The 27,979-nt window shown below is 46.4% G+C and overlaps 1 protein-coding gene and 2 long non-coding RNA genes across 3 annotated transcripts in view; 1 reads left to right on the forward strand and 2 right to left on the reverse strand.

Annotated features, from left to right (window-relative positions):
* The window catches only part of LOC119161981 (uncharacterized), a 178,156-nt gene extending 171,877 nt beyond the window's left edge, over positions 1-6,279 (forward strand). Inside the window, exons 8-9 of the mRNA XM_037414471.2 lie at positions 5,932-6,074; positions 6,169-6,279. Coding sequence (XP_037270368.2) covers positions 5,932-6,074; positions 6,169-6,240 — 215 coding nt within the window. The 3' untranslated portion in view covers positions 6,241-6,279. The remainder of the gene's footprint in view (positions 1-5,931; positions 6,075-6,168) is intronic.
* On the reverse strand, positions 381-27,923 carry LOC142776348 (uncharacterized). Its single transcript, XR_012887468.1, has 3 exons — positions 27,609-27,923; positions 710-806; positions 381-580 (listed from the first exon to the last, which is right to left on the reverse strand). It is a non-coding gene; the product is annotated as an uncharacterized LOC142776348 (long non-coding RNA).
* LOC142777287 (uncharacterized) lies at positions 14,608-17,022 on the reverse strand. Its single transcript, XR_012888010.1, has 3 exons — positions 16,743-17,022; positions 16,246-16,270; positions 14,608-15,449 (listed from the first exon to the last, which is right to left on the reverse strand). It is a non-coding gene; the product is annotated as an uncharacterized LOC142777287 (long non-coding RNA).
* Positions 27,924-27,979: the final 56 nt, after the last annotated feature.

Consider the following 27,979-nt stretch of genomic DNA (forward strand, 5'->3'; position numbering starts at 1 on the left):
GACAAACATTTAGTCCTCACATTTACACCTTAGTGAGTAACCGTTAGTCCCACATTTCACCTCAAAAGACTAACATTTAGTCTTCACATTTGGACCTTATCGGGCAACTGTTAATCCCAACATTTACACCTTACCGGGAAACCGTTAGTCCTCACAGTTGCGCCTTGCCGGACGAACTGTTGATCCGCTCAAATACTCCAATCGGATGAACTTTTTGTTCCAAGTTCACACATTGTTTTTGTTTATTTTCCGCCAGGCCTAATACTTTTTTCGCCTGTTTTTCTGCACAGTGACAAATTGCGCAAAAAAACACGTGAAAAGGTAGTTAGCCACCTATGTGTAACTGCTTTCGCAGTCTCGGCAACAACGAAAGACAAAAGTGAGACATCGAAATCTTTTATTTTTCTACATACACATGAAGTTTCTCCATTCTTTTAAGTGAATTTATGGTAAGGTGTACAAGTCCAGTCTCGCTGTCAAATCTTGTTCACTCCTTGGGGAGCTCCTTCGACTGAAGCCATAGATGACAGGCATTGCAGACGCCAGCGCACGCAGCCTTCTGCCTGTTGTGTTCCCACGGCTGTACGTACAATAACATAGTAAAACTAGTTAGACACACGTGACAGAAGATGAAGATGCACGCATATGACAAGCACGTGCACGTTAATATAAAAACGAGCGTTAAAATATGACACAAAAATAACTTTACCTTCACATCTCGCACAGTCCTTCTGAAGCTGCTCTGACGGATGACAGACATCGCAGACGCCAGCGACACAGTATTTCAGCACGGTGTGTGCCCACGACTGCACAATAAGTATGTAAAATAGTGAGTCACACGTGACAGTATGAATACAAATGCATATGAGAAATACGTGCAAGGTGAAATAAAAACATACGTGAGATATGACACGCTAATAATTTCACCATGATGTCGCACAAAAAAGGGGGTTCAGCTTAAATTGAGGACGACGCAGCGAGTATTGATTGATTGATATGTGGGGTTTAACGTCCCAAAACCACCATATGATTATGAGAGACGCCATAGTGGAGGGCTCCGGAAATTTCGACCACCTGGGGTTCTTTAACGTGCACCCAAATCTGAGTACACGGGCCTACAACATTTCTGCCTCCATCGGAAATGCAGCCGCCGCAGCCGGGATTCAAACCCGCGACGTGCGGGTCAGCAGCCGAGTACCTTAGCCACTAGACCACCGCGGCGGGGCAACGCAGCGAGCAATGGAAAGAAAAATGGTAGGTGTAACCTTAAGAGACAAGAAGAGAGCTGAGTGGATTAGGGGACAAACGGGGGTTAAGGATATCATAGTTGAAATAAAAAAGAGGAAATTGACATGGGCCGGGCATGTAGCGCGTAGACAGGATAACCGCTGGTGAATAAAGGTAACTAACTGGATTCCCAGAGAAGGGAAGCGGGCTAGGGGGAGACCGAAGGCTAGGTGGGCAGATGAGATTAAGAAGTTTGCGGGTATAAATTGGCAGCAGCAAGCACAGGACCGGGTTAACTGGCGGAACATGGGAGAAGCCTTTGTCCTGCAGTGGACGTAGTCAGGCTGATGATGATGATGATGATGATAATGATGATGATAATGATGATGATAATGATGATGATGATGTCGCACATCGTCAGACTCATTTCGATCCCCGTAGCGCAACAGCTTAGGAGCGGCGGCCGCAGCCACAGCTGCAAGTCCTAAGCGAGCGACGTCGTTCAGCTCGAGCAACCGAACGCGAGACCAAACACGGCGCCGCACGCGGAGTGTCTGCCGCCAGTGAACTTCGACAGGTAAGCGAGCGTACGCTTGGCCGCCGCCACGAACAGCGCCGAGCTGGTTTGGAGCTAGCGCCGAAGAAATCGACAGTAATGCGGCCCTTTTCCACAAACTCGAGCGAGTGCTGCGCGCAAACGCGAGTCCGCCGTCGCGGCCAACGGACAGCGCCAAGCTGCTGCGACCGACTGACGGGGAAGCCAACTGTAATGGGGACCAATCTTCACTGAGTTCTGACGCTAGCGAAAGCCCCGCCAGCCCGTGCTGGTGCACTTACAGCGCGCGACATACTACAACCAGGCTCATTACGAGAACCCGCAACGTGTTTTCGACGACTCCCAACACAGCGACAAGGTCTCAGCCCAATATCGTCAGCTCGGAACTCATCGCAGCGGCGACGACAGGCGAGCACTCTACGAGCGAGCGTACGGGAGGCCGACGGCAATGGCGGCCAATTTCCAGGCGATCGCAAAGCACAGGCGAACTGCAGACACCGAAGCTGACCTTCGCGATGCATTTCGTGCGTGCGATATACAACACGACCGAGCCCATTGCCGGCAAGCGCAATCCGTATCGGACACGCGACAAGTAGAGTAGAATAAAGAATGATAACCTACTTGCCTTAGAATCCAGCGCTGTTTTCTACCCTGAGTTGGACTGAAGTATATATCCGATAGGCCTGTTGTTTTCTCGGCTGCCATATCGGCCTTCCCAACTGTTGCTGTCGTGTGTTGGTCGGGACTATATTGAAGCCAGATATATACAGCGCAGCATGGTGACGTGTCGAGACTTGCACCAGACTTCATGGATGCAGTGAAACGCAAAAGCCGCAGCCCATGCTCATCCAAGCTTACACACAAGCACCACGTCGTAATTTTTAGATCGTCGAATCCAGGCGGCCGTGGTACCACTCCAAGCGCGACGCAACGCGAACCGTCGCTGGCGAAATACGGGGAAAGACTGAGCCAGCAGAGGAGGAGAGGGAGGCCTGGTCACCTTGGCAATGCTTTTCGCGCTGCCTGCAATGCCCAGGCGGTTCATCCCTCGGTTGCACTCGCCACGCTTCCCTCTGGGGTTGCTCCTTAACGGTCTATTCGTTAATCGCGCACACCCATTGAGCTCCGTTACTCCTTTTTCGGGTTATTTTGCTTTAGAGCGTGGCGCCATTCAGCGTGAGAATTGGATCAAGCTGCGTGAACTAGGCTCGGCTGTAGCTCGGTTGTAAAGACTTCACTGGCGGGAAGAGTCGCGGAAGCATGGCAGCGAGTCGCTCGTCGAAACAATATTGCGGAGGTTTTCGTTTTTATACCACCATAAGATTGAGACTGCGTAGTGATGGGCTTGAGAAATTTTGACCACCTGGGTTTCTTCAACGAACACGTGAATCTAGGTACACGGGTCTCAAGCATTTTCGTCTTCATCAGAACTGAAACCGCCACAGCTGGGATTCTATCCCGTGACCTGCGGGTAGTCTAGCACCATAACGACTAGACTACCATGGTGATTTCACTCAGCGAAATACATGCTCTTCGACTCACCCCTGCAGCAAGCCAAAGAGCAGTGGCGGAAGAAATTACGGTAATGACGTTATACGGGGATGACGTCCGGGGATACGGGGATACGGGGAAGGTTAGAGCTGTGCACGGGCTCGTTGACTGTTTCGAAGGCGTGCCCAAGCCCGAACCTGAAGTGCTGCGAACCCGCTCGGTCCGACTCGAAGTACATAAACAAAAGCCCCGGTCTAGCCCCGTCTAACCCGACATTATTAAGCTTTGATGTACTGATAAAATATCGTTTTTGATAATATGGTGCTTTTATTCACAGTAAGGCCATATGTAGAATTTTTATGAGGGGAGGGGCTTGATCTGGAGGGGGAAGCTAACAGGCAGATGATCAATTCAGCGATAAAATATTCGGAGAGGGGGGTAAGCATGGGATGGGTGTGCCACCTCTTGGCTGGGCCGATGATTCAAAGTATCAAAGTTAAACTATAACGAGATACATACGACAGCTTCCATGAATAGACAAATTGGCGTCTAAAAAACCATGTCTAATAATCTGGGCTTCAGTGAAGCACGGTGTTCGTTCCTGCGTCACATATGCCATCGGACTAAAGTTCTGTTCGCTGCTCACACTGGTAGCCCGAACTGCCAAGACATTTTTTTTCACGTAATACAATTGCTTGGAACATTTTTACTTGTTCATCCAAACGCTTAGTACCAGAAATGCAGGACAGCAGGATGTTTTCAAGAAGAGATCATGACAATGTCCTTATTGTGTGCTTATCGCCACGTGCTGGAAAACAATTCCAGCACAACGTCTGTATTTCTGAGCATGATTCTGGCTTTGCAGCTGGTCCTGCCCACATAAAAAACATGGTTGCCCGAGCCCGGTCCGGGCCCGACATCAGAAGACGTCACGATATACGCACGCCCGGCCCATGGGCAGGGCCGGGCTCAGGTCACCTGGAGTCCTTGCACTCATCTAGCAGAGATATTGCACGGAAGTTCGGATCAGCGATCACTGCATCGCTCTTTTCAAGCAAAGTGTGAGAACAGCTACTCTGCGCATTCAAGTGCATCTGACCATCAAGTGCTGCCTGAGCGAAGTGAGTGGTGGTGGTAGTGTTTAGAAGAGGAGAAAGGTACCTAATTACTGCAGCCCGGTCGGGAGCACGGCGCAGTGCCCCGGGATCAGTTAAAGCGCACATGAGAAATGAGGCGGTAACTGCCTCCTTCAGACGCCATTTATTTTCGTCGAAGATTTGCTTTTGCCATAGTTTTCATAACTCCAGAATAAAAAGAGACCTACGCCCAAGCACTCCGTACAGATGGTTAACCAACGAAGCTGAAATGTGTGACCACAGGTGGTTGCAGACATTGCACCCGAAGCCGAGGTACCACTCCAGAGACTCCCGCCGAAAGCGGGCCTTGGCTTCGACCAACGCATTTTGGCATTGCCACGTAAATTCTCTTCTACCCGCAACGCCGCCTCTTCAGCTGACCATTCTCGTTTGCATTCGGGTCGGAGGCGTGCCGAATCCCCGGGGCGCAGTTTCTGTTTGCGCTTAGCCACCCGGGCCTTCTGTTGTGCCCGGAATGCTACATTCGATCAGGGAAAGTTTATTATATCGCGGATCAGTTATCAGCGCTGCCCTTGGAAAGTTCTTTGATGTTAGCGAGTGATTCACGCACTCCCCACGTGAACGTTTTAAGTTGAAACTGCTGCGCACGGGCTTGGCTGCACGGCTGCATCGAGACGAATGGCGTCACTGATGGCCTCATCAATAGTGTGCATGCTTGGGTACCACGCAGAAAATGTCGTCAATAACGATACTGTCAATGGCACGCCCTTGGGTGTGATGCAGAAAATGATGCAATAGATCGCGTGGCCAAATGAGACCATTAACGAAACTCGTGGTGAGAGGTTTTTCGTTTCGCCTAGTCATATGCAGCTTTCGCTGGAAAAAAATCTGTTCAGCCTAAAACATTCAAAACTCGATTAATCAGTGAATTATTCAGGACTACGAGCTAGTATTTGGCGCGTAGCATGCTTGAAAAGCATCCTTTTCAACTGCTTGAAAAATCTTGCTTAAAATATTGCAAAAAACACAAGTGACACCGAGAGGAAACTTTTAGTCGCGTCCATTTTAAAACTGGTTTAACGTAAAACATTTATTTTTGTGCATTTCTTTACATTCAAGTATTATACGTCAAAACTTGCAACAGAGCTTTAATCAAGTGCTATAGTTGCTGGTGCAAGGTTTCACCGGTATTTTACTCACCATTTTTTTTAGCACAATTGTGTACAGCAAACAAATAGCTGAAGCCAAGTGAGACCACGGGAATGAAAGAACTGAGCTTGCGTACCCTATATTGCGCGGAGGTGCTAGGGAAGTACAATGGCATTGACGCCCGATGTGAATATGCTCAGCTGGGCGAATTGGGCGCCGTGAAAATACTGCGGAGACATGCACGCCATTTCACATTTCTAAGTGCAATCGAATATTCCTCAACCTTCATAAAGCATTGAGCCCTTTGTTTTCAAGTGGCACTTGCGGTAGCTCGAAAGCCTTGCCCAAGACCTAATTATACAGCTCAGGTTCTAATTCAAATGAATGAAATTTTTGTTCACATTGACGCAGACTTGGTTCGCTCAGAGCGCGAAAAGGAGCGGCGCTCCCAGTTGCGCCGCGTAGCGCCGGCGTACCGTGGAGAGGATTCTCTGGCCAACCTGACCAACCTCGAGCTGATCGCCAGGCAGTGGAGGACGTCTGCCATGCTCCGGGTAAGTACGTCACTTCCTCGACACTTTCCTAATGTGATCACGTCTATCGAAGCAGGGCTAATGTATCTTCTCGTTTTCTTGCATGCGCGTGCAGAGAATTTGGAGAAGTTCTGAAAGGGCTTCATCCCGGAAACCAATCCACCTGGATCACCCTGTGACTGACTAGTGGCTACGTTTTTCGAATAAACCGTCTGTTTCAAAACAATTTTCTTTGACACAAACTCATCCTGAATATGCACGCTGCTTAAGATTATATATGGCAGTGAGAAATTGCTTGTTACGTCTGGAATGCGAAAAGTAAAGCAAGGAACTGTGATTTTCGTTGTACAAATGTTCGATTGGCGGAGCCAATACATATGTTAGCGGGCAATGCAGGTACCCCAACACCCCCCCCCCCCCCGCCCTCCGTCTTAGTATGCATGTACTAGAGCACATGGCAATAACTTTCTAGCGCAGACTGACACATGGACGAAGTCTCTCAAGGCTTCGTTCATTCTCTCTTTCCTTCCCTCCCTTTCCAATTCTGTCCTCTTTTCATCCCTCCTTCCTGCAACAGCTTCCTCAAAACATCTCAAACTACGAAGGTGCAATAAATACTTCCCTCCTACCCATCTCTCTCTCCTGGCCTCCTAATAACAACACTAAGGCTACAGACGCGAAAAGTGTGCCGCGCTTATGCCAGTTTTTGTTGGTTGGCTTGGTACATATTTTTCCTTCTTTTTTCCTGTTCATACCAAAAAAAGTGGGGGGCAGGGCAGCCCCTCTGCCATTCTTCTCTATATAAAAGAAAAAATGTGATGGTAAAACGAAGGCTCGTTGACAAAATTATAAAGTGAAACGAAAAAGGTCTGTTGAAGAGAGATAAGAAGACTACGCGTGGGCAATGTTCATAAGTAGGTGTCCATCTCTATTCATTCTCCTGCGTTTCAGCGCAATATGTACCGACGAATCTCGTCGTACACGGAGATCAGGAAGGAAATTGGCAGTGCGGGTAACTACGATTTGATCTTCAGTGGGTACATCCTGATACCATTGTCCATGCCTGGGCAGTAGGCGAGGAATGCAGCTAAGGCAGTCTCAAAAACTAATCCAAAGTTCAGGACATGGTTTTTCATTCCTTGGTGGACAATAAAATTTCTCCTGTCTTTACAGATGATCAAGTTGGCCCATTGTACAATAACAATGGTAACGAAGAATGCTGTGTCACAGGTGTATTTGTGTGTCATTCTGCGTTGGAGAAATTAAGACGTATAAGTACCAAGTCACTCGTCTTTCAGTACTACTAGAGCCCCGCCGCGGTGGTCTAGTGGCTAAGGTACTCGGCAGCTGACCCGCAGGTCGCGGGATCAAATCCCGGCTGCGGCGGCTGCATTTCTGATGGAGGTAGAAATGTTGTAGGCCCGTGTGCTCAGATTTGGGCGCACGTTAAAGAACCCCAGGTGGTCGAAATTTCCTGAGCCCTCCACTACGGCGTCTCTCATAATCATATGGTGGTTTTGGGACGTTAAACCTCACATATCTATCAATCAATTTCAGTACTACTAGAGCACTGCACGGGCCGTGATTCACAGCCCTGAACCCGGAGCTCGTTCAAGTTTACCCACCCGAACCCAGCCTGCTGACTCAAAACAAGACCCCCGTTCAGCACGAGCCCCCCCCCCCCCCCCTTAAAAAAGTCGCCTATCTGTCCCGCGGGCCGCGGACCAGATAGACAACGTTCTGCGATCGACCGCGGTCGATCACAGAAAGGGCTCAACAGAGCTCCGAGCCCATAATCTAGGTATTTTTGCCATTACATGAAATCGACAGCACAGCATTTTAAGTGGTAAATGTCTACGTTCTCTAAGCGTACGCTTCGCTCAGAAGACTATTTTAACCTACGGGATTCATTGTGCTGAAGTGTGTCACCATGAAAGCAACTGAGCGGATGAGGGTGCAATTTGGGATTGTTGGTGTGGTAGCTGAGCGGACACACCGGATACTAAGAACGTTTGCTATGGCACGTTGCCGGGCTAGTTGGATGGGGTTCATCATTCATAAGGGTATAGCGCACCTCGACAAGGAAACAAAAAGAGAGACGCACACAAACACAGCGCTAACTTGCAACTAATGTTTTATTTGCGACCACACATGGCTATTTATACAGTAACAGTAGACCAATAAAACCTGGAACATATCATGTTTAGATACATGACGCCTCATGCACGCTTCATCATTTATTGCGACAATCTGCACTCGCCAACGTCAAAGTGAAGATTCCGGATACTTTTCTTTAGCTCGCAAAGCTGTGGAAGTCGCACTTACACCTTCTTCTTTCATTTTGTCGATTTCAAAGGCTTCAATAATTTCACGCGCAGTTCTGTCACGGGCCCTAAAGAAAATACGGGTGTTTAGAAACACGGGGACACAACCACACCTCTGACAGTGAAGGGCCAAATGACCAGATACAGCTTTTTCTAGGTTGTACTTGTGTTCCCTGCGTCTTTCGTTCACACACCTTCCAGATTGGCCAATTTACACGCAATCACAAGTCAAAGGAGTCCCATAGACAACACCACGACAACAATTCACAATTTTTCCCCGGTGCTTGATTTTACACTCCCGTTTCCCGCAGCTGTCTGCATTAACCTTTTTGCCCATTCCTTGCAACTGTTCGGGAACAGAAAACACTACATCCACACCAGCTTTTCTCGCTATCCTTCGCAAGTTATGCAAAATTACATGCATGTAGGGCACTACAGCAACCTTGGCTGCCTTTGGGGCGGCTGCCTGATCTCTGGCGTTTGCCCGGCAGTGGTATGCTGCCCTATTTTATTCTGCAAATACAATGGGGTTAATCTTTATCGTTTTCTAGCACACATATAGCAAAGAAAGGAACTTGTAGCATGTTTTCAGTTTCGATAGAATGTGCAATGAAAATAGAGGAGACCGACAGCAGAACGCTCTCTTCAGTATTTTTATTACACTTTCTATTGAAATTTGAAGCAAGTGCTAACGACACAGCCAATCCTGCACCCTTTTATCACCTGTTTTTCTTAGAGTAGCACCTTGCCAAAGCAAGAAAAATGCAGGAAAAAAAGTCCCAAGCATTTCCCCGAGGGTGAACATGGTTAAGTGGGAATACACGGGGTGATGCTATGAGGGGTATTTAATTATTCGCACTATTATATTTATTAATCACACTATAGGTGCCTTTATGGTGTAATGCATGGCTCCTGGGAATCGCAATTTGATCACACGGGGGAGTTTACGTTAACTCACTGGCGAATGCCAACGGATTTTAACTTTACTCCTCCTCACGACCCGCTCTCGACGGGAGACTGAGAGAGAAGGCGGGCGCGCGAGAGAGAGGGGTGCGCGCGCAGCTGCAGCGAGCGAGGAGAGCGGAGGAGCGAGCAAAGGGAGAGGGGTTGTAAGGCGCGTTACTGACACCGATATCAGCGTCGCGTCCGTGGCTTATTCGGTAGAGCGTCGCGCTGCGGCCCGCCAAGTCCTCTTTTTTAAAGAAAGAGAGAAGACTGTGGACGCCGCCGACTGCGTTGGACGGTTTGGGGTCGCCTATAAAGTTTATTCACACTTAAAAGCCAGATTCGCAACCGTTGTGTCGATTACACCAGCCTGAATGATAACGCGGGCCGTGTATGCTACACTCAAACCTCCTTATAACCTGGTTGAACTTTACACGAAAATGTGTTCGTTATATCAGACAATCGTTATAAAGGTATATTCCATCACTATTGCAAAACTACTCATTCACTTCGTTATAACCAATATTTATTTATCGAGTTTTGTTATATCATGGTTTGAGAGCTTTAGAAATATGTGCAGGGGTAAAAACTATTTGTCATTTCATTTTTATTATAAAGTATTTGTGGCATAGTTTGTAGCGAGTTTTCTCTTGAGTTATTTTGCGAAAATTCAAATTATCAACATACTCTCGCATTAAGCATCTCATGCGCTGTTGTATAACATATGCCGCGTTAACAATTCTGGAACTACCTCCACCAGCTACCGGGGCGTACATCTAACCTTATGAGAAATAATGTAAAAGAAACGTTGCACGCAGAGGCATATCTTGAGCAGTCAGTCCCATATTATTCATATAGACAATCGCTTAGAGTTACGTAACAATGCCCTCAGCAACATAAGTATTGCCAACACCAGATGCGGTATCCGCCTTGGGAATCTTGAAGGTGTCGGCAGTGGTCGTTCCATCATCCCCGTACGTCGGACTGAAAGTTCACGTGCCAATAAAAAAAAAAAAGGCAGATCCCACGTAAAGAGCGAATCGATATGTGAAGCACGAATGAGAAACGTGACATGTCACTTAAAATTCAGCACACTGTTACGAGCTGGAGGTAAATGATACCTTACATCACTTACGTGTCATCATTATCATGTTCGGATGTGTCCTTTACCTTCATCATCTATTTACGTTACGTGTACATACACAGTATATGCGAAGCTAGCGAAACGGCCGCGAGCACACTATGAGCGTGGTATGTTGTAACGTTCTTAAATGACACGCTTGTTAGAATTATAATGTTTACATCAGTCATACACTTTCGTCATCCATTGACATCACATAACACCAAATTTGGTATATGTGGAGCTAGCAAAACGGCCGCGAGCACATCATAAAGGGCCCAATATACTCTAATGTAGCGTTGACTCACGTGCGCGCTGAACACAGTGACACTATGTTAGCAAAACGCGAGTACTCTACAGTCTGACGCCAGGCGCGACCGGCGCGACCAGCGTCCGTCGGTGCGGCCCGATGGCAACCAGCGCGACATGCGACATCCTGCATTTCGCGCCGATGCCTTACGCAGACAACACTACGCCTCCCTCTTTTCGGGACGGAGAGATGCCGGACGTGCTGAAGCGCGCATGCGTCAAAGCAACGCAGTGCGACGCGCGCCTGCGAGTATATGGCAGGACCAGCGCGCGACGAAATGAGCGCTGGTGAGCACGCGCACCGCGTCACGTCGAAATGTATTGGCGCCTTGACTGTGGCATGTAGTCATGTTCTCACATGACACGCATCCTATTACAATCATGTTTGCACCAGTCACACACCTTCGTCATCCACTGGCGTCACGTAATACAAAATTTGGCATAAGTGAAGCTAGCGAAACGGCCGCGAGTGCATCATGAGCGTAGCATGTAGTCATGTTGTTACATGACACGTGTCCCATGTTTATCATGTTCGCACCAGTATCATACCTTCATCATCCATTCACGTCCCGTAATACCAAATTTGCTATAAGTGAAACTAGCGAAACGGCCGCCAGCGCATCTTGAGCGTGGCATGTAGTCATGTTGTTACATGACACGCATCTCATGATTATCATGCTTGCACCAGTCACATACCTTGGCCATCAATTGACGTACCATAATACCGAATTTGGTATATGTGACCTTAGCGAAACGGCCGCTAGCGCATCATGAGCGTGGTATGTAGTCATGTTACATCACATCCATGACATGATTTTCATGTTAGTCTGTCGCTTGTGTTCGCTATGCAGTCATGTGATACCATACTAGTTTTACAACATGCCATGTGAACGAAACCACCGGAAGATAGATGGATGGATGGATGGATGGATGGATGGATGGATGGATGGATGGATGGATGGATGGATGGATGGATGGATGGATGGATGGATGGATGGATGGATGGATGGATGGATGGATGGATGGATGGATGGATGGATGGATGGATGGATGGATGGATGGATGGATGGATGGATGGATGGATGGATGGATGGATGGATGGATGGATGGATGGATGGATGGATGGATGGATGGATGGATGGATGGATGGATGGATGGATGGATGGATGGATGGATGGATGGATGGATGGATGGATGGATGGATGGATGGATGGATGGATGGATGGATGGATGGATGGATGGATGGATGGATGGATGGATGGATGGATGGATGGATGGATGGATGGATGGATGGATGGATGGATGGATGGATGGATGGATGGATGGATGGATGGATGGATGGATGGATGGATGGATGGATGGATGGATGGATGGATGGATGGATGGATGGATGGATGGATGGATGGATGGATGGATGGATGGATGGATGGATGGATGGATGGATGGATGGATGGATGGATGGATGGATGGATGGATGGATGGATGGATGGATGGATGGATGGATGGATGGATGGATGGATGGATGTATGTATGTATGTATGTATGTATGTATGTATGTATGTATGTATGTATGTATGTATGTATGTATGTATGTATGTATGTATGTATGTATGTATGTATGTATGTATGTATGTATGTATGTATGTATGTATGTATGTATGTATGTATGTATGTATGTATGGATGTATGGATGTATGGATGTATGTATGTATGGATGTATGGATGTATGTATGGATGTATGGATGTATGGATGGATGGATGGATGGATGGATGGACGGATGGATGGACGGACGGACGGACGGACGGACGGACGGATGGACGGGTGGGTGGATGGATGGATGGATGGATTTTGAGTGGCTGCACATTTCGAGTGGCTTCTTTGATGCGAAATTCATGATTCTCACGTGTTTAGCTTGTCGCCACTGTCAAAGAGGAAGCTTCCTTATGTCAAGGTATTTACCACATATTGGGGGAGGCAGCTTATTCACTGCGACAATACCTCTGACACCATACAGGGATTACGGTGCCACCCATTCTGGTGGTTTAGGGAGTAAGGTACTCGGCTTCTCACCTGCAGGTCGCGAGATCAAATCCCGGCAGCGGCGGCTGCATTTTCTATGAAGGCGAAAATTCTGAAGGCCTGTTCACTTAGATTTGGGGGCACGTTAAAGAACCGCACGTGGTCTAAATTGCCGGAGCCCTCCACTACGGTGTCTTACATAATATTATGGTAGTTTTTGGACGTTAAACCCCGCATATCAATCAAATCAAGGAATTACGGTGCCATGACGGAAGTAATAAAAAGGTTTTAATTTTAAGTTTTCATAAACACGAGTTCTAATCGGAAATGCATTCAGCACACTCAAGAAGCCATTTGGGCAGCTTGTGTGCCTTGGGTTGCACACTATTCACTCACTCAATGCTTTTATCACCAGCTGCTGTACTCTTCATAACGTGTGCATACGTTTTGGTGATGTAGAGCCAGATGATGATCATGATGAATAAGGAATACAAATTCAAAATTCAAATTTTTTCTTTACCAGACGAAACTGGAAGGGCGCCAGGACTAAAAGCCATAAGAACGGCTAGACAAATGTTTGGTGATCTGTACATGCACATGGCATTAGCACTGAAATGATGACAAGTACATAACATGTAAGTACAATATGAAACATAAACAATATTTTTTACAAATGATTTCTAACCTGATTATTTTACATCACCTAATATAACTGTTAAAAAAACGGTTTTCCAAAAAGTGGTGTACACCATGCATAAACCATCGAATACTTTCACATTTATAAGCTTAAAAACGCACATATATACGTTTACGTGAACACATTACGTGAATACCTAATGCTATTCAGTGGCAAAGCAGTACTGATAACATTGATGAAAGTTTTGAAGAGCATGCTCTGCGCAAGCTTGGTGAAATTAGGCGTGCGAAGGTCTTGGCAAAGGTCTTGCAAAAAGATTCTGGGAACTAATTCCATATTAAGCTTCTTCCGGCGTGCTATTCTATTTTGTTACATACTAACATACCAACCTTATTTCCCTTTTTATGTATAATATAAGCAATTTTCATGAATTTTTCAATTTTTCGTGTAGTTGCAGTGTATTAATAGGTCTATCCTCATTCATCTCACAGCAGCACTTCTCTTCGCCATTTCTGAGGATTTACGTGCCAAAACAATGCTATGATTATAAGCATGCTATCAGAGTGCTCAAAACATTTCGACTAGTTGCCTGCTCCAACATGATTAACCAACACCAACTAGCCCAATTAACTGTGCTAATGAAGTCTCATTTCTCAACACATGACATTCAACTGAAATTTCTATTCAGTCTCCGCGCCAAAGGCTCTTCATCTTCTCAGCATGTCCCTGTGTGTTTTCGAGCCAGAAGCGATCTTTGTAAGCCTGCTTTTCAATATGATGCTTCTTTTTTTCTTCTTTGCGTTCTTCTCATCTTTTTTTATTTCTTTTTCTTCGTGAAGTTCAGCTACTTCATTGAATAAATGCTCCATTTTCAGCTTTTCGAAGCCTGAGAGCTTGGGTTTTTGTGCTCAGGTTCCTTTCTTGGGCTCGTCGACTCTTTACTCGTCAACTCTTGGCTAGTCAACGATTGGCTACTGGATGAATACTGGTGGTGCAGGCTTGACTCAGCGGTCTTTTTACAGCGAAAACGCCCGAGCTGTTCTCAGTTCTTCGGGCTCTAGAATGTCATCGAGCTAACAGATCTTAGCAATATCATCTTGGTTTATTGTTGTGCGCTGCGGCACTCCTTTGGCGTCGCATGCCGATCTTGTAACAGCTGCAGCACTGTTCTTTCGTTTTGTGAGCACCAATTGCCTTTGTGATGATAGCCGCAAATTTAGCGAACATTTGCTTCGTGTTTCTTAACTTTTTATTGGCCCTATTTGTGTAAAGTATTGTTGGTACTAATGTAACAGACGTTTTGACTCCCCGCTGGTTCACTCTCAGCCTGGACCTGCAAAAGAAAGGGGGCTTGAAGCAATTTACAAAATTTAGCAGTGGCATGTCATCCCACATAGGTCCTTTGAGAGCTGTAGCGACCCACTGTGTTGGTAATTACTCTAGAATTTATAAGCATATATAAGTACCCTGTTTGAGTTTCTGTCTTGATGTAGATTTTTTTACCCAATTTTCATCGTTACATGTTTGGTGTTCTTTGCTCTGATTTACCTGTACATTTAAAGTATATATAATTATTTCGTTACATTTGCATGCACTTCTGCAAGTGCCTCTCCTGCAGTATTCTCTAAATAAATGAAATAAGTCAATGTATTCACTACGTCGCCCTCTTTTTCGACTTTGTCCCGGCACTGTGGATGGAAAAACGAAATGCATTGTTAATAATAAAGGTGGCATACATAAAGCGACATAACTACCAACAAATATTGTCATGTGATACAATTGCTGTACAAAGTCCATTGAACCACCAAGATAATTTCATGCAACAATGCAAGTAATTAGGCTAACCCGCTTGAGGCATCCCAACACACTCAGAAGACAATAACTATATTTAAAAAACCATGCTACATTATGGTGACACAAAATTTCAAATAACTATTTCATATAGGCGTACATGGTGGCATGCAAGTCCTTCAACATTACCTGAAGACATGGTGCGCTGTTGCTTGAACGAAATCATTCCGGCCTAAAAAAGGCAGGGACGCTGCAAGAAAAGTAATATAGTTTGATAACCTTGATAACATTATAACCACAATAGATAGGAAAACTGCACTCACGCTGTTAACTCTGCAACTAAAATTTCGTGGGGGTGAAATTGTCAAGATTGCAACACAAGTTGATATGCTTCTTCGCGACATATAAATGCAGGCAAGGGCTTCTGCACCGCTTCCAGTGAAAGGCGAGTGCACTGGAACTCGCCACATAGTACAGCACTGCGTTGGCACAGTCGCACACTTCACACTGCACTCGTACAGCAAATGAATTACATTAAGGTGTCTCGCCACAAATGCATACTTGCCAACCTATAGGAACTTCCAAAGTGCGGGGAATCACTGAGGGAGCGAGGTAGTGGTGCAGAAAAATATTGTTTTGGACGATATGTCAACAAAAATGCCCGTATTAAACACGCTTCTCAGCAGCACGATTTGTTTCTGCGGCTACATTCTGAAAGAACTGCAAACCGGGTCACGACGCAGTTTCTTGCAAGCACAGCGGTGACGTGTGCACGGTTACTTTTGGCTGCACATTTCGAGTGGTGTTTTTGCAATCTCATGTAAAAAAAAACATATGTCAATGCGGAATAAGTTTTTCTTACTCACAGACACAGGCAGACGCACGATCTAATGAAGGAAGCGATGTGTCTGAACGAAATAATCGCATCAGCAGCAAAGCAACGTTGTAACAGGAAGATTGCGCGGACGGACAAGCGCTTCACGCAACACGTGTGTTGCATTGAACTCACATCTAAAGAACTGTGTGTAAATCGAGGAGACACATACCATGTTGCTCCGTATCCTGCGTGGCCTCCGTATAGTCGATAACTACAAAGGCAGATATCAACGGTCTAAGACGCGAGGAGTGTTTAAACATACACTAAAAAAGCCATAAGGTGAAAAGAAAAAGAAACAACTGCTCAAGATTACAAAAAAAAATCGAAACCGAAATGAAAACTACTTTTTTTTTAGTTTTGGCGGCAGCTTCTTGTGCGGTGCGTTGGAACTAAGTCACGGGCGGAAAAAAAGGAGCTCTGAAGCGTGTAATCGAACCAACGATGACGCGGTGATTCCACTCGTCAACCTGAGCGATTAACTAACTCACCCACAGACGGCTTTTTTTTTTTTTTTCATTGCACTCGGCTACAGAAGACGCTGTAGCAACGGTATGAAAGATCGCATTTCAAACAAACACGTTAAGGAAATATGGTATGCCAGCTACGGAAAGTTGAGAATGGCTTCAATCGAAAGATGAATGTCCGAACTGTATGCAGTGTTCTTACCATTATTATAACTTGCTTAGTTTTATCACAGTCAGGTTTTTCTCTGAAAAAAAAACACGCCACTTTTTTCACCTTTCCATACACTTCTATTGTACAATATTTAGCAGCTCTGGGAACAAAATTGAAGCGTACCGCAACATGATTGCTGCTTTTTGCGGAAAACCGCCGCACCGCTTCTGCGCCGGACCCGTGGGCTTTGCGTGCTGGCGGAAAGCGAGGGTCTCCTGCTTCGTGCTCTAGTTTTTTGCCCTGCGTTTCCACAAAGGGCACTTGAAGTCTACTAAGCTTTATTAATGTTGTGTATGATGGAGCTTACCAACCTTTAGGCGTTGCTCCAGTGCCTGGGACCACAAGAGAATGCCAAAACTCACGTGTCAAGCGGCATCAACGTGTCCTAGCTCTAGTGATAGAGCTTGAGAACGTTGGCACATGCGTAAAAAAGCGCAAGAAGAACAGGGATTTAGAAGAACAAAATTAAACTTGTTCGCGTGGCTAAGCGAGCTGAAAAGTTGCGCATGCATGGATTAAGAGTAATAAAAAGGTAATTTGCCTCACGCAGTGACACATTCGCTCAACACTATAAACGAGGACTGCTGCTCATGGTGGTGTGGTTTTCAAGCCAAATGCCCGCCGCTTTACTCGACAGTTTGTTAGTTGTGAGTAGCGTTTTTTTCGGAACAGAGCAGATTGGGAAGACCTAAGAGAGAGAGAGAGAGAGATAAAGATACAAGGAAAGGCAGGGAGGTTAACCAGACGCACATCCGGTTTGCTACCCTGCACTGGGGAAGGGATAAAGGGGAGAAAAGAGGTTGCAGAAAGATGAGAAGGTACACACAATCACGAGCACACTCGGGGAGCACACACAGTTTACAGGCGGCCGCTCAGGTTTGTCGACTTAAGGTAAAGTAGCAGTGCTTTAGTTGCTTTCTGCGCAACTGAGGCAGATGCCCAAGGTCCTAGTATCTTCTGCACACAAAATGGTCCGGGGTCAAGTCGATTCAAAACCATCCGTAGCTGGCATCGCTGTGTGTCGTAGCAAGCGCAGCTGCACAGGACGTGTTCGATGGTCTCTTCATCTCCGCAGTAGTCGCATGTAGGAGTGTCTGCCATACCAATGCGAAAGGAGTACACCTTTGTGAATGCAACACCCAACCAAAGGCGGCATAACAGTGTCGCATCGGAGCGGGAAAGTTGTGATGGTAGCTTTAGCTTGAGCGAAGGATCCAGTTCATAAAATTGACACCTTTGGAAGCTGGTAGACGACCAGAACATGCGTGTAAGGTCTCGAGCCAGCAGGTAAAGTTGTCTTGCTGCATCATTCCTTGATAGAGGAATCGGGACTACACGGGTTTCTTCATGGGCTGAGCGGGCTGCATCATCGGCTAATTGATTTCCGGTAATACCGATATGTCCAGGCAGCCATTGATATATAATATCATGCCCTCGTGCTAGAGCTTCATGATGGCAATGTCTTATTTCTTGTACCAATTGGTCATGACTCCTGCTACGCATGGCAGACTGCAAACTCTGAAGCGCTGCCTTCGAATTACAGAATATGACCCATTTTCCTGGACGTTCTTGAACGAGATATTGTAAAGCAGCCCTTATAGCAGCAAGCTCTGATGCCGTAGATGTAGTCATATGCGACAACTTAAACTTGATTGTCATTTCTGCAGCCAGAATTACAGCGGCACCTGATGAGCTGCTGGATGAGACGGACCCATCAGTGTATATCTGCGTTCGGTCTAAGTACAACTCATGTAATAATAGCAGTGTTGCTTGCTTCAATTCTACTCTGGAGTGACTGCTTTTCTTTTTGATTCCCGGAATTTCTAGACGTACTTGCGGCTGGTCGAGGCACCACAAAGGGCATGCCGTTCTCGCAGCTGGCATATATTCTGATGGAATGCTGTTTAGGTGCTTGGCTATGACGTCTGAAAACGTAGCACGTGGTCTTCCGGAAGGTAGAAGGGCCAAGTGGTGGTCGGGGACACGGCTAGCATGTCGAATGTGGGCTCTGAGGCAATCCACAGCTATATATGTCCTGACTGGATGGTATTCGGCAAGCATGATTGTGGCATAAGTAGAAGCGCATCGGGGCAGTCCTAGGCAGATACGCAGTGCCTGACCCTGCAAACTCTCCAATGAATGAGTATTCGATTCGCAAGTGTTAGTCAGTACCGGCAAGCTGTAGCGCAAACCACCCAGAAATAGAGCCCTGTACAGCTGTAGCATGGAGGCCACAGAAGTTCCCCATGCTTTACCGCACAAGAATTTCATGATATGCACAATATATAGCAGTCTCTTCTTCAAGTACGCACAATGTGGGCTCCACGAAAGACTTCTGTCGATTATTATGCCCAGGAAACGATGCGTCCGTGCATATTTGACACTCTGCCCATTGATGTAAACAGGGTATGGCGTCATTGGTTTGCGTGTAAACGCCATCAACGCGCACTTCACAGTTGATATATTTAGGCCTTGTTTCTGAAGGTAGGCTGTTGTGAGGGTTGCTGCCCGCTGTATTCGTGCACGCACCTGAGGGCGAGTAACTGCAGCACTCCAGAGGCAAATATCATCGGCGTATATGGATAGGCACACCGACTTTGGCAGAACCTTCACCAGACCAATGAGGGCCACATTGAACAATGTGGGGCTTAAAACACCTCCCTGAGGTACTCCGCAGTAAGTGTAATGTTGGGCAGTTGTACCCTCATATGTTTGTACATAGAAACCCCTGCCAGTTATATAATCTTTTATCCATTGAAACATTCGTCCACCAATGTTCATTGCTGCGAGAGAAGTGAGGACGGCATCGTGAGCTACATTATCATATGCACCCTTCACGTCAAGAAAGAGTGCCACTGATATGCGCTTGCGACTTTTTTCTTGTTGAACAAATGTCGATAAATCAAGGACACAGTCAATGGAGGAGCGGCCCCGACGAAAGCCTGCCATGCAAGAAGGGTATTTGGTGTATCGTTCCAAGTACCACTCGAGACGAAATAGAACCATTCTTTCCATCACTTTTCCGAGGCAGCTTGCGAGGGCAATATGGCGATACGCTGTCAAGTCCAATGGTGATTTTCCCGATTTCAATAGTGGTATTAATCGACTAATTTTCCATTCTCGGGGAACACTGCCGCTGAGCCAGGAGTTATTGAAGCATGTTAAAAGTTCTTTTCTAGCTTTTTGTCCAAGGTGTCCCAACGCACTATAAGTAATACCATCAGGACCTGGCGATTACATGCGCTTAGAAGCGACTAACGCACCTTCCAGTTCTTCCATGGTGAACGGAATGTCTATTTCTGGTAATCGCGTCTCAGGAACGATCACGGCGTCGACGCTCTCGTTCATAATATTCCCGGCAACTCTCGTGCAAAATTCTTCAGCCACCTCGAGTTCTATTTTTCCATGATGGAGTGCCAAAGCTTTAAAAGGGTGCCGTTGTTGTGGAGAGGAGCGAAGACCACGAACTGTTCTCCAGATATATGACAGCGGTTTATGAGGGTCTAGAGATTCGCAAAATGCTTTCCAGCGTTCGCTCTCCAGTTTGTAAATGCGTCGTTGAATCTTTTTCTGGAGCCGCCTTGCTTCCCTAAGATCGTAAATTGATCTTGTGCGTCTGTATCGTCGTTCAGCACGCCTTCGTATAGCTCGTAATTTTTCCAGTTCGATGTCAAACTGTGTTACTTTAGACGAAAATGGTAATTTACATTTAGACGCTTGCATAGCTTCCACTATGGTATTTTCCAGGCTGCAGGCGAGGCCTTCTTGACAAGCGTTCTCAACACGCGATGTAAACATTGACCAGTCAGTGCCAATTGCAATACCGGAAGAAAAATTTTTTATGATACCATCGATCGTCACGTAGGTGGGTATGTGATCACTCCCATGAGTCTCAATATCGCAAAACCACTTAACTTTGTGAGAGAAACTTAACTTTGTGAGAGAAGCACCGTGACACCAATGTCAGGTCAAGGCAACTGCCATACGTGAGACCCCGCAGATATGTGGGGGTACCATCGTTCATGATGGAAAGGTCGTGATCGGAAGCGAATGTAACAATGTTCCGACCCCTGGAATTCATCCTAGTGCTCCCCCAAAGCATGTGATGGGCGTTGAAGTCACCGGTGATGATCCAAGGCCCATCGGTTCTCATTAGGATGTCTTTTAACCTGTCGCAGTGAAATCGCGATGACGGAGATATATATCCACCAATAAGCGTGAACAAAACTGCATTCTTCTTCACACGAAGACACACGTACTGATTGTCGTCATTTGAACTTATTGGGTGCGAAAGATAAGTCAAGTCTGTGCGAATGTAAACAATTACTTTGCTTCGTTCTTCGCAAGCGGCTGAACAAAAAGCTTCATAACCGGACAATCTATAAGGCGTTGATACGTTTGGTTCACATATGACAAGTATAGGGAATTGATTGGCCCGAACAAATTGGCGAAAGTCCGAGATACGGGACTTCATGCCTCTGGCATTCCACTGAAAAATCGACGCACTTTTAACTTCAGTGCGGAAGTGGAGATTTTGTTGAGCCATTGTGCTTATACGAAGTTAGCAAGAACTGGATTCAGTGCATCCAGTATTTGTAGTGCACTTTTAGCAGACGGAGATTGTATGCTGCTCAGTAGCGTGCGAATCGTGGCAATTAATGATTGAACGATTGCAGCCACTCGCCTGTCTTGGTTGGAAAGATCTCGAACCGGGAGCGTGGACTGGTCGTCATGAAGCTCCTTCGGTTCGCTTGATGCTGCTTCCTTTTGAAGTGCAGGCCACTCTGTCGCAGTTAGGGTATGCTCACTGGCTTTGTCCTTTACAGCCTTTCCCACGGCATGTGGTCTGGGAGGCAAAGGAGGTGGTACTGATGAGGGATCACGCAAACGTGTCGAGGAGGTAGCGGGCGTCCTCGAAGACCGACGTCGACGTGAACGACGCCTTCTGACTTTAGCTGCGGCTTCTCGATGAGATGAGTGATCGCGCGCCGTCTCCTTCAAGATGGCAATTTCCTTCTGATTCCGCGGGCAGTCCTTCGATGTGGCTTCATGGGATCCATTGCAATTAGAGCATTTCTTGACAGTTGCGACGCACTTATCCGCTTCATGGTGCTCGGCGCAGTGGTGGCATACCACCGAATTCTCGCAGACGCTGCTCACATGTCCAAGTTTCATGCATTTACGGCACTGGAGAGGCTTTGGAATGAAAGGCCGCACAGCATGCCTGAAGTACCCCACCTTCACATGAGAGGGGAGTGATGTGCTCTTAAACGCAATCTTCACACAGCGAGACTTCCCTAGCCAGGTGACATCAACAATTGGAGTATCAGTTGTTCACTTGACAAGAAGTTGTAAGTCCTTATTGGAAATAGCGACATCAATGTCGTAGATCCCGCCGGCTACTACATCACATCCCAAGGGAACATGAGAGCGCACCTGGTTGCCGTCCAAGTCAGTTACACTGCGCAGAACGCCCAACGCACTTGCGTGCAAAACGTCCACAGCCATTATATTCTTTCTGGCGTTCACTCTTATGTCCGTGATCTCATTTGGCACGAGCGTTTCCAGAGACCTCGACACAGACTGTCTGTTAAGGCGTTTCATGCTGCCGGTAGGAAGCGCAGGCATAAACAGGATGGTATAAGTGTTTGATTTTGGCGCTTCACTTACAGTTTGAATAGTTGAGGATGAGGATGTCCTCATGTTCCTTCTCTTCACCTTGCGGCTAAGCACAGGTTGGAAACCGTCATCTGAGAAGTCCTCACTGCTGAGATAGTAAGCATGAGTATCTTCACTGTCGCTGTCGCTCGCTTGTCCCATCCGCTTCCTGGAGGCGGTCGCCGCTGACGCCGCTGGTGCCAGCAGGCGCCCGGGGTCTACTTCCATCCCCTCCAAGGGAGCAGCGGAAACTGATCAACAGACTTAAATTACAACTGAAATACGCCGGAGTTAGCAGAAGCAGCCGGGAAGACCTAAGGGAAACAAAAGAAGGAGTAAGGGCGGATGTACGACGGCCGTACTGTTGGCTTATTTTCGCTCCCGGTGAGCTCTGATATGTGAAAGAAAAGGAATGTCATGTAAAGTTACATTGATACACAAGTTTTTTCATAAAATACGTACTATAGAAAATGCGCTACCAATATCCGCATACCATGAAAGCTGTGCAAATACCCATATTCTTGCTGTAAAGCTTATTGGCCGCGAAGTTTCCAAATGTGGCCCCGCCGCGGTGGCCTATGTAGTGGACTCCTACTCGGCTACTCACCCGCAGGTCGCGTGCACGATCGAATTCCGGCTGCGGCGACTGCATTTTCGATGGAGGCGAAAATACTGCAGGCTCGTGTGCTCAAATTTAGGCGCACGTTAAAAAACTCCATGGCAGGTGGTCGATATTTCCGGAGCCCTCCACTAAGGCGTCTCTCATATTCATATGGTGGTTTTGGGACGTTAAACCCCACATATCATTTAAGTTTGCAAACGTGAAAGTATAATATTTCAAAATATTTTGGAAAATGGTCATAGTGTTTGCATGGCTAAGCGATTTTACAAAAAGGTGTATACGAGTAACTCCATGAAATGCAATTATTCCCGCGGCAATTAACTGTGAGTTAACAAGGAACCTGGCTGAAACTTACGGATTTTTCTTGAGAAGCCAATTATAGCGTACACTATCATTTTTTTTCTTAGGCTCCATAGCACTGACAAAGCTTAAAGTTAAACCATGAACTGAGACATGTCTGTCATCTATTTCATCAATTAAATGGATGACCTTAATAGAACAATCAAGCCTCTTGTGTTCCATGGGCGTGTAGCTGATTATCACGTTTGTTTAAGGTTGATCACTAGTAACAGGAACTGACGCGTACATGGTGGTGCACTGCTATCGATCAATTTACTATATGTTGTCCTGCTTTTTTTCAAGGTGAATACCTTAGCTTTCTCATCAAATACACGTATTAACCGCTCGCGTCCCATGTCGTAACACGAGTGATGCAAAATGTTATTACGTTATAACGTCATAGATCGATAAAGTTTGTGACGGCATCATGCCGCCATTCGGCGTGTGTCATATGTTGACGTCATCACTTTACGTCGTCAAGTTGCGTTGCCTTCATGGGCCGGTCACGGAGGCCATGTAAGACCTTGCAATGTCTTCGATCAATGCGAAACCATATTAGATGCGGAAAGCTTTCGAAGGAGTGGGAGATGGAGTGGCTCAAGGAAGACAAAGAGGAACAGGGCTTTCGCCGTCAAGCCGTCCTAGGAGAATGCATAAGGTATTTGTGAGTCGGTTTTTTGTTAATTTTACCTACGCGGTCATTTCTGCAAAGTACGTAGGTAAGTCTTAAATCTTGAAATATTGGCTGTTTCCTCGAAAAAGTACCAAGCAATAAACAATTAAAAATGAGTTCCATGCATTCCCAGCTAGCACAGTATTGTTCTTAGCTGTAAGTAGCGCGTCAGATTATTTTTGATCCGCCAAGCACGGTAATTAAAAAAGATTGCTTAATTATTCAATCCTGACACAAGAAAAAAACTTCAATACAACACTTGTAGCTTTTATCCGGAAATAACAAAATTTTCAAGTTGCGTTAAGATAACAACGCTGTTAATTTTTTCCAGGGTTTGTTTGAAATGCGCGAAATTCAAAAAATACCACGTGATTGCCGCCTAACACGCGGCGCTTTGAGTGTCCTCAAATGGTAAGTTGAACGAATTAGCGAAGGCTTCTCACGCACGAAGGTCGCTTGAACAGGCTATCAGTGACTACGATGTACATTAAGAGATAGTCGGAAGGTACCAATTAAAAAGGGGGGAGGGCGAAAGAAAGAAATGAAAACAACACACTTCGACTAAATAGCGGCATCCACCTGCGTTGCGATACGAGACCGGAGGCAGCGTTCAGTGCTGCGCAGGCGTTTTTTTTTTCGGGCCAATGATAAACATAATGGTGGGGGAGAGGGTGACATTTTCATAAGTGAAGGATATAAGAAGCACGATGAAAATATCTAGTGTGCAGTTTTTTTTTTTTTAACCTGCTTCGACAAGGGAAAGTCCTAGTCTGGAACGATGCGTTTCACTAATGAAAAACGTACAAATATTGTCCTCGCCCTCGGCCGAGCGAATGGAAACAGGAGAGATGCGGCTAGGTTATTTCGCAGTTGGCACCCGGAAGTTAGGGTAAATAGTTCGACGTTGGGGCGAAATTATGGAACGCTCAAGGAGACAGGTACGTTCAAAAAGCAGCGTCAGAGCACAAAGCTGTGGCAGAGTTTCTTAAAACAGACATTCTTGCTTACATGGCAGCCCATCCCCACGCAAGCGTGCGCTAAGTCAGTGCTGAGACTGGCGTTGCCAGCAGTAGTGTTTGGCGCGTACTGAAGAGTGGAGGACTTCACCTATACCATGTTAACCTGCATCAACAGCTGGAAGACAGGGATTTGCAAAGCAGTCTCGACTCCTGCAACTGGATACTCATACAGGAAGAAGGTAATCCCGGCTGATGCTGGTATCAGGATGTTTCGTAGGAATGTATATATATGTTTTTATTACACCGTATTTGGTATTGTAATGTTAGCTTATGGTCTTTATTGTTATACACATCTTTGTCGTTGTCCCATCTGCCTTGTATAGGGTTCACTGGCCTCATCAAGCTGGCCATAAACAGCTTTTAGCCAGTGAACCTCTCCAGAACCTGTTTCTTTCTGGGAAAATAAAATGATTTGATTTGATTTGATTCCTGAAGAACATAATCTGGTCTCATGAAGGTCGCTTTTCGCGCAATGCGCAAGTCAATGTTCACAATGGTCCTTACTGGAGCGCTACAAATCCTCACTGGCCTTTGCAGTCACAACACCAGTTTCAGTAGTCTCTCAGTGTTTGGTGTGGCATATACGACGGCAAAATTATCGGCCTGGTGTTTTTTTTTTTTTCAATGGAACACTCACCGCAGAACGCTACATTAGCGAAATACTAAATGCTCCATTGAGTGACTTCACCTGCAACCACCCTCCAGCACAGCTTGGCAATATCTAGTTCCACCAAAACGGATCTCCTCCGCACAGCTGCACGCGGACTCGAACGTGGCTTGATCTAAAATTTTCCGAGAAATAGATCGGCCGTCTTGGACCTGTAGAGTGACCCGCAAGATCCCCAGATTTGACTACGCTATATTTCTTTCTGTGGAGATACATCGAAGACCACGTCTACACCGAAGCGACGACAACGCCCGCAAGACTGAAGTCTAAAATATCAGATGTGTGCTGCTCTATTACTTCAAGAATGTTACAAAACTCGGCAGAAAATGTGCTGACTCGATGTTGATTGTGTATTCGCCCCTAAAATGAAATCCAGGGGGCGTTCTGCAGTTGGGAAACACTGTCAGTAATGGCGGGTGCAGTGAGGTCGGCGCGCTGATTATAACTGGGAGATATAATGCGTTCCTTGGATGGCGACGCTAATTCAGGATCTTTTGTTGAAGGCTAGCGAGTTCTTGGCGCTGAGCATACATGGGCGAAGCACAAATTTGACGACGAAATGAATGTTCCTGCTCTGTGCGACCGGCCTAAATTTGGACCCACACGAGATCGTAGTGCGGCTGCGAGGTGTTTTTATGGAGTCTGAAAATGCCGATGGTCAGTGCACCTGCACTGCAGGTCCCCCTGCAAAGTGCAAGCACGTATCAACCGTGCTGATCCACTGCTACAGGTAAGTGCTGCGGCACTTTCAGATGCGCAGTCATTCCTCGACAATGGGCATGATTAATGCCTAGAGGAACGCAGGGGCTTCTCATGGCGCTCAGCTGACCCGCGCTCTTTCATGAAATCGTGGTGCCCTCAAATTTTGTTGCTTACCCGCATTTATCACTGTATATCCCACGTAAGCCACGATCATCCGACGTAAGCTCACAAGTCAAGAAAGCTGAGAGCGCAGTACCTAAAGAGCGAGGCACAAGCAGTTCATTGCTCGGCGGGCGTAATCGAACAAACACCTCTAAACTGTACGACATCGTCAGCTATGTTTTAGTCGAACGTGGACGCCTTGGTATTCCTGACGGAACAGCTGTCTGTTTCAGCCTCCTTCTGTTGCACTAGAAATCTAAAAAATAAAGTTGTTTTCTTGGCATCCTTTTCTATGTGACCGTTTCAATCAAGGTAAACCTTTAAATGCGTGAGCAACGGTCTAGGGCGAGTTACTTTTGCTTTGATGTTGCATTGAGGCAAGCCCTGCAGCCAAGAATTTTTTAAGGGAGGGGGGGGGGGGGGGGCAAAAGCTTTCAGTTTAAACACACACACACACACACACACACACACATATATATATATATATATATATATATATATATATATATATATATATATATATATATATATATATATATATATATATATATATATATATATATATATATATATATATATCCCATGATCCCTTTCAAGCATATCTGTGCTACTCGCGGCTTTCAATACCAGTGTCGCACAGATGCGATCGCAGTATACAGTAGTTTCTAGACACCGCGAACATAATGCGCCGCATTGTCGAGAATGGGGCCCTTATGTCCGCAGTGTCTCGAAGGGCGACGACGACGATTGTCGACCTTCGTTCTGCTCGCTGTACCCTAGCTAGTCCCTAGAACGCCCTGCAAATAAAATAAACTGCATTTCTTGATAAGAACGCCTTTACACCACCTACGCTGAAACATGGACTGTTAATTAGATAACACACGCTACGCCGTAAGCACGCTCACGTTAACCATACCACAGTTCCCATTTATGCATGCCCTGTCATCTATAAGACTAGTAATTGTCATTCGAATAGAGCAACGGATATGCAGCGCAGCGACACACGCCTACTCACCTGGCAGAAAGAAATCGCTTTTCGTGAAGTGCCGTGAACAAACAGCCATCATCGGAGTCACTTCCTTGCCGATGCGGAGTTTGGATATCCGCGCTGTTCTTCACCGTTCACTCAGAATAGAAGGAAACTTGCGAAAAGACACTGTTTCATCTTTCCACCTCACCGATGTGCATTGCGGCACGCTGCAAAACTGCTCGGAAGTTATTTTTTCGTGGCTGAAGACGAGGCCATCAGGCGCCAAGCCAATGCGTCCGCGCGTGCGACACCACCCGCTCACCGTGTGGGAATCGAGAGCGCCCTCCTACCTGGCGCCTCGTTCCCAGCTGCCGCATGCGCGCCAACAGCGTAGCCCGGTCGCGCATAAGCACCGG

Source organism: Rhipicephalus microplus, chromosome X, assembly GCF_043290135.1.
Source record: "Rhipicephalus microplus isolate Deutch F79 chromosome X, USDA_Rmic, whole genome shotgun sequence".
NCBI lineage: Eukaryota > Metazoa > Arthropoda > Arachnida > Ixodida > Ixodidae > Rhipicephalus > Rhipicephalus microplus.